This window comes from Tupaia chinensis, unplaced genomic scaffold (genome assembly GCF_000334495.1).
Source record: "Tupaia chinensis unplaced genomic scaffold, TupChi_1.0 Scaffold000678_1, whole genome shotgun sequence".
NCBI classification, from domain to species: Eukaryota; Metazoa; Chordata; class Mammalia; order Scandentia; family Tupaiidae; genus Tupaia; species Tupaia belangeri.
In genome coordinates, this window is record NW_006160202.1 from 1,544,868 (window position 1) to 1,551,992 (window position 7,125).

At 52.8% G+C, this 7,125-nt stretch overlaps 2 protein-coding genes across 3 annotated transcripts in view; one reads left to right on the forward strand and one right to left on the reverse strand.

The window, feature by feature from the left end:
- TRIM40 (tripartite motif containing 40) overlaps positions 1-841 on the forward strand; it is a 5,425-nt gene extending 4,584 nt beyond the window's left edge. The window contains exons 3-5 of the mRNA XM_006160330.1: positions 1-102; positions 393-550; positions 748-841. The exon at positions 1-102 is cut by the window's left edge and continues 105 nt beyond it. Of these exons, the coding sequence (XP_006160392.1) occupies positions 1-102; positions 393-550; positions 748-841 (354 nt within the window). The remainder of the gene's footprint in view (positions 103-392; positions 551-747) is intronic.
- A 5,050-nt stretch (positions 842-5,891) lies between these two features.
- The window catches only part of TRIM10 (tripartite motif containing 10), a 10,814-nt gene continuing 9,580 nt past the window's right edge, over positions 5,892-7,125 (reverse strand). For both annotated transcript variants that reach the window (XM_027776530.1, XM_006160314.3), the window contains exon 7: positions 5,892-6,868. In XM_027776530.1, coding sequence (XP_027632331.1) covers positions 6,351-6,868 — 518 coding nt within the window. In that variant the 3' untranslated portion in view covers positions 5,892-6,350. The remainder of the gene's footprint in view (positions 6,869-7,125) is intronic.

Sequence of the window (7,125 nt, forward strand, 5' to 3'; positions counted from 1 at the left end):
GTGGCCAGAATTGGCGACATCTCCAGGGCAATTGCGCGGCTCAGCAGCCTGGTGACTGACCTGGAGAGGATGGCCAAGGAGCTAGACATCAGCACACTGAAGGTGCGTACCCTCGGCCTCTCCCACAGACGGATCCTCTCCGAACAGTAACAGGCGCCTACCCGCTGCGGCCTGTGGAGAGTGAGAGAGGGAGGCCTGTGTGGGATGTGGTGGCCGTGGTGGTGGTAGCTTGCTGCTGAAGTGGGGGTGGGGACCAGCTGCAGAAGATGTTGCTGGCCCCTCTAGTCTCAAGGTGGCACCTATAGTGGCCTTCAAGAGTGATTTGGGAAAGGAGTCTGGAGGGGACAGGAACCCAAGAGCCAACTGTAATTCTCACTTTCTTTCTATCCTAGAATGCCAGTGACATATTAAAAAGGTATGAGCCAGCCTTCCTTCTTTTCCGCGTGTGCACACGCTGCAAACCCGTTCAACATAGACACGCACTGGGCTTCGTCAAGATCAGGGAGACCCGCTGCTCCCCTAACTTTTGTACCTTTGTGCTAGACGACCAGTGGGAGAGTCAACAGGATACATGAATATATATGAATTTATGAGGATTTCTTTGTTTCTAGGTGTTCTCCACAGAAATTAGAGGCTATCTATCCCAAGCTGGAGAAAAAAGTCAATGAATCGCCCCTTGAGCCTTGTTCATCCCTGAGCTGCACCATCTCAGACTCACCTGGGCCTCTGTCTTCTTCTTCCAACCAGTCCAGCCCCCAATCAGGCCTACCTGGTGCTCCTTCAGGCCTGCAACCTCCCCAGAATGTTCCCGTTTCCTCCCCCCCACATCTGTGATGGCTGACTCTCTGACACTCGGAATCAGGGTCCTTCCTGACCAGGGTCGTGCTTGTCGCCCCCGCTGTGGAGGTCAGGATCCGTAATCTCCAGGACTGTTCTCAACACCTCCATTTTGCCTTCGAAGCAATAGTAGTGCCTGTCACTCACAATCTTGCATTAAAACAGGAGGCCCAGGCATCTGGACAGCACAAGCTCCCCTGAGTGAGGCCACCTTGGCACGTGGCGCCCAGCTGGTCTGTCGGAAGGAATATCCCTCTGAGCTCCGTGGCGTTGTTGTCTGTGCCACCAAGGGGCTCTTCTTTATTACTCCAGCAGACAGACTTGAGGTGGCCACATGGTCCTTGCTTCAAGTTCTCGCGTGTGAGATCTCTGAATTCTCATCAGTGGAGTAAAGCAAAGGTAATGGGGTGTTACTCTGGTGAGTGGTTTCATTGTGTAAGACTCCTCCTGGCTGCTTGACGACAGAAGTGGCCCACTGCAAGGACCTACAGGCAGCCTACAGGAGCTGAAAGCAGCTTCCCTCCTCCAGCCTGCGAGAAGCCGGGGCCCTCGGGCTTGCAGCTGCAAGGAAATGAACCTGCCAACACTCGGAGCGAGTTTGGAGATGGATCCTTCCACACGTGAACTTCTAGGTGTGAGCCCAGCCCAGCTGACACCTGATGGGGTTAAAGTCACACAAAGAACTTGTCCTAGCAGGAGTGAGGGGAGACGGATGGGTCCTACAGATCTCTCTACTGGAAAGAAGTCAGCTAAGCTGCAGGTACCCACGGGCCCTCTGCCTTTTTCAAATAGGGCCTCGCTGTGTTACCACCTCTTCCTCATCCTCCCAGCTGGACTACAGCCACACACCATCATGCCCGATTGTTTTCTAGACAGGCTCCCATTTTGTTGTCCAGACCAGCTAGCAGTCCTCCTGCCTTGGCCTCCCTGGTCTCTGGGATTACAGTCACAGGTGCACACCGCGGTCCCTAGCCTTCAGATTGGACTGTGGATTGCCTGGGCTCCCGCAGTGTCCTGTTCTGTGGCCCACAGCATCTTAGCAGCATGTGCCCTCTTCTGACTGGGCCAGCGATGAGCATATGAGCAACACTGGAGTGTTGGCCAACAGTCTAGGAAGCTCCTGTCAAGAAAGATTTTATCCAAGAAGGACAAGGATAATTAACTGAAACCATTGGGTTCTCTTTGAAATTTAAAAGAGCTGTATGATTGAGTCATTCGTTTGCAGGAAGAACAACAGCATCAGAGCTGCACAGGTGGCTGTGTACTGGAGAGAGTGTCCGTGATCCGTGCCGCCGAGTGCCACAGCATGGTCCAGCATAGCCCCCTCCCTTCCAGATCTGGGGCGTACTGTGTATGATTGCATAAGGGTCATGAGCACAGACCTGGCAGCCAAGCCAACCAAATTCAAATGTATACTCTGGGGACCAGCAATTGGCGCAACGGCTATGTCACTGAATTCCCATGTCGTCGACTGCGGTTCAAGTCCTGGACCTGGAGGCTTAAACTCACTCCAGCGCGTGTGCGTGCGTGCCCAAGATCCCGAGAGGAGAATGGAGAACAAGGGATGGCGGCGTGGCCATTCCCCCGGGGGGGGGGGTGATTTCTTGCTTTCTGTCTGTCTCTCTCTCTGTCTCTCTGGCGAGCGCACACGCCCTATTGGCTGATTTAGGAACGCATGTCTCAGTTTTCTTATGTATAAATGGGGATATTAATAGTACCGGGCCGTCAGGTGGCATAATGGTTACGGGCACTGAACTCACATGGCTGACCACGGTTCAAGTCCTGGACCTGGCGGCTTGCTTTCTCACTTTCCCTCTCTCTGTCTCTCTTTTGCTCTGTTCTTCTCTGGTCAAATTAAAATAAAATAAATAAATAAAGATAAGATAAAATAATTCTTTAAAAAATAGTACCTATACCATAGAGTTGTTGCGAGGATTAAACGAATTATTATAAAAAATATTTATTATGGCATCTGGCCAAAATCAGCTCTATGTGTGTTACTGTTATTCTTGACTCTCTTGTTCTTCCTGTGGAACATAACAGTGTTCCCCACCACCCTGTGAGGCCTAATGGTGAAACCCTCATTTTCCTTATTTCCATGATAATAAATTTTCCTATTATTGAATTAATGGGCATGGATCTCCCTTTTCTGCATTAGAAAGAGCTGTTTCAATGTAGGCTGTGAAAAGTCAGGAGTAGACTTGTAGATGCCTCAGTCATGCAATACACCTTTGGAGTCTTGGGAAGGGCAACTGGGAACATGAGGACTCTAGAATTTAACACTTTCTTTTTTCTTTTTTTGAGAGGTTTTTGTTATAGGGCATGTGCGCTAGCCAGAAAGACAGAGACAGAGAGACAGAAGGCGAGAAGTCACCCTCCAGGGGGGATGGCCACGCCACAATCCCTTCTCCTCCATTCTCCTCTTGGGATCTTGGGCACACACGCACATGCATCCGGCATGAGTTTAAGCCACCGGGTCCAGGACGTGAACCGCAGTCGACTATGTGGGAGTCCAGCGACATAGCCATTACGCTAACTGCTGGTTCCAACTTTAACACTTTCTGAGGAAGGAACTAGAGTCCTGATTCTGACAGGCGGAGCATGCAGGTTATCAGGCTGCCTTACCCCAAAGTCACTGTGTTTGGCCTCTATCCACCTGCTCTGTGCTGACTCCACATTCAGAAGCGGGTAAACATTCAGTGAGACTACCTAGGGGAAGAGCCAACATGACTGGCCAACGTGAGTGTTTTCACTCTTTAGTAGTTTTTGTTTTGCTTTCTGTTTTTGAATTTTTGCCATGGGGGAGTGAGCTCATCAGAGAGACAGAGAAAGAGAGAGGGAAAGTGAGAAATCATCCCCCAGGAGGGATGGACATGTCACAATCTGTCTCCTCCATTTTCCTCTCAGGACTTTGGGCACACACGCACAAGCTCCCAGTGTGATATCTCAGGCTGCGAGTCCAGGACTCGAACTGTGAAGTTGGCCATGTGGGATCCAGAGCTTTAATAATCATGCCACCTGCTGGCCCACTGACTGTTAGTTTTAGTCCACGGTGTAAGAAATATAAATTGTCTTTCTGAATCCAAATCACTTTTGGGGAGAGCAGCCAGTGTGAGAACATCTGCCAGGACCCGTGCCGGCCTCTATGCCTGAGTGCGGCAGTGCCGTGTAGTGGTTAGGCGTTCTGGAGTCCGTCACAGATTAAAGCCTGGCTGCATGACCGTGACTGAGCAAAGTCAAGGCCCACAACTCACTGGGCCTTCACCTCACAGTTAACTAAGATTAAGTGACACTAGGCTTGCAAAGCCCTCCAGCACGCCGGGACCTTCATACACACATACTTTGGAGGCAATTTGTCATTTTTAATGACTCAACTAAGGCCAATAAAAATAGAAAGATATGGGACCAGCAGTTAGCGTAATGGCTATGTCGCTGGACTCCCACGTAGTCGACCACAGTTAAAGTCCCGGACCCGGTGGCTTAAAACTCATGCTGGTCACGTGTGCATGCGTGCCCAAGATCCCGAGTGGAGAACGGAGGAGAAGGGATTGCAGCATGGCCATCCCACCTGAGGGGTGATTTCTCGCTTTCTCTCTCTGTCTGTCTGGCGAGCACACACGCCCTATAGCAAAAACCTCTCTAAATAAATAAATAAATAAATAAATAAATAAATAATAGAAAGATACAATCTCCTTTTTAGTGGAATCTTGGGTTTGGGGGCGTTGGGTGTGTTTTATCATTATATAAGCACCTGTGCATGCCTTTCTTTGAGGGGGAATATATTGGGTCATCGGAAAAGTCATGATCATTGTTGCATAGAAAGACACGTGGTGACTTTTCTAATGACCTAGTACACTTTACATGAAACACCAAACACTCCCAGGGAAGCAGTTCAACCCCCTGCAACCCTTGGCTGCTGCTCACCACTTCTTTTTCCCTTGCAGAGCTGAGGATGAACAATAGAACTGCCTGAATGGATTCTAAGCCCTGGCCTAAGCATGCTGGGCATACTCCCTTTGGGTTTGCACCCTGGGCTCACCTCCGCCCAGGAGACCCAGGGGGCAGATGGCAGGACATTGTGGTTTCTGCTGAGCAGAGTAAACAGACAAAATGTCAAAGAGGTACCAGTGAAGGACACAGACACTATCAAATAAACCCTAAACATGGCCACTCTTACCAGTTAAGACACAGCTTTTATTAAGCATAGGATTTAAAATCCCACCTTGGGATGACTGGTACCATTTTCCGAATTCTAGCCTGCCATGCGTTGGTGCCTGTACCTGTCCCAGATTCAGCACCCGAGAGGGGGTTTCTGGAGCCCCCAGCCCCCAGCTTCCTCACACCCTGCCTGACAACAGCTTTCTCCTTTACCGCCTGGCTTCCTGTGTCACGGAATTCTTCACTCCAGCTCTACTCTCTGATCTTTCTCTTCCTCCACCTCCCTCTCAGAGGTCACTTGTGTCAGCCCCAGCGCAGTCTCAGTTCTTTAGCTGAAGGACACAGGCCATCCAATTCATCCCCCACCTCCAGCTAGGACTCAGTTACACAGCACAGAGGGGCAGAGGGTGCTAGCTCTCCGTGACTCAGTCCTTCCAGCCCTCTTATGTCTCGACCTCCAATGGAAATCGTTTTCCCCAGAGGTTGAATGTCACCCTGGGTCATAGTTGGTGGTCAGGGCCCTGCGCCTTCATCTCAGGAGTCACACCCCCAGGAAGTCGGGGGCAGTGCGTGGTGAAGGGGTGGGAGTAGCACATGTCTGCTAGCTAGGACAGTTCTGCCATTTGTGGGGTGGAGACGGCCCAGCATCCCAGGGTCGCAGCTCATCTGGCCAGTCCTCTGCCGTCCCCGCTTCCTAACATGCTTTCCTGTGCCCTTCCTCATCCGCCACATGCATCCTCTAAGTTGTCCCTTCAGAAAGCCGTCCCCAACTCGCTCCTCCTCTGGCTGGGCTATGCCCCTCCTCTGAGCGTCCCTAGCACCAGGCCAGACCTGTCACAGCACCCACCACGCTGTGCCTTCTCCACGGTCTTCCCAGGAACTCCTTCAGATACAGGACAAGTCGATTGATTTTATTTTCAAATTGCTAATGGCCACCACACTGCTTGGTTCATAATTAGCACACAATAAATATTTCCTGAGGATATAGGTACGAGAACACTGATATTTTGGGGAGATAACAAGGTGAAGAGAGTTGGGGTGCCTAGCTTAGACTCACATGATTGGTTGGTTATAAGACCAGGTCTAGAACCCAGGTCTTCCGGCTCCAAATCTAGTACCCCTTCCTCTACACAGCTACTGCGCCTGGTGGGGTGCAGGGAGGAGGGCTGGCAGCAACCGGAGCACTGGGGAGAGCCTGACCAGTGGATGGAAGGTCGTCCACCTTGTCCCTTACCACAGACCTTCACATTGTCTAAAGGAGCCGTTTCTGTTCCAAGTCTGCCTGATGACCCAGCCAGGGGCAGGTCCAGGTGGTGCTAGATGTGAGTCCTTTATCAAAGAGTCACTGCGCTCTCTCAGGAGCTCAGAGAGAAACTGGACCCTCGGCCCCAGAGCCCAAAGAGGGGAAAGACCTTCTGCGAGAAGGAGGCCGTGAAGGTGTAGACGGGCTCCTGGGTGACAGCATTGGAGAAGGTCACCCAGCCCACTTCGTAGTCCAGAGACACTCGCAGCTGCCGGGGCTGCTCCTCCAGGGCCAGCCGGGTGGGGAAGGAGCCCAGAGCGGAGACGAACCCCCACGCCAGCCTGAGCGCCCACACGCCCTCCTCTGGCCGCAGCCGGACCTCCCCCTTCCGCTGCACGTCCTCGCTCATCACGCCCACCGTGCAGCTGCCCCCGTGGGCCAAGTCTACGCTCACCACCCACGTGTGTCTCCCCCCTGTGAAGCCATCTTGGGCCAGGACGCAGGTGGCCCGGTCAAAACGCTGGCGGCTGTCTGGTGAGTTCTGCCATTTGTAGGAGAAGCGAGCCCGCTGGAGGTCCTCGGACAGGAGGAGCTTGGGGTGTGCCGTCTGGGGGTCCAGAGAGAGGTGAGCTGTGGGGAAACCAGAGGAACACAGATGGCAGCAGACCTGCTCCCACCCTCCAGGAAGGCCTGAGCACGCCCCTGGCGCACACCTGTTGGCAAGTACTACGGGGCCGGCCCCACCCACGTCGCCGTGGGCTTGTTAGAAACCGAGTCCCGGCTGCACTCCAGGGCCCGGCGTGCGCGTGGGCGAGACGCCCAGGGACTGGCCTGCTTCAGAGGCGGCGGCTCTCACCGGCTCCCTGCAGCCCCTTGGGGGGGGGCTC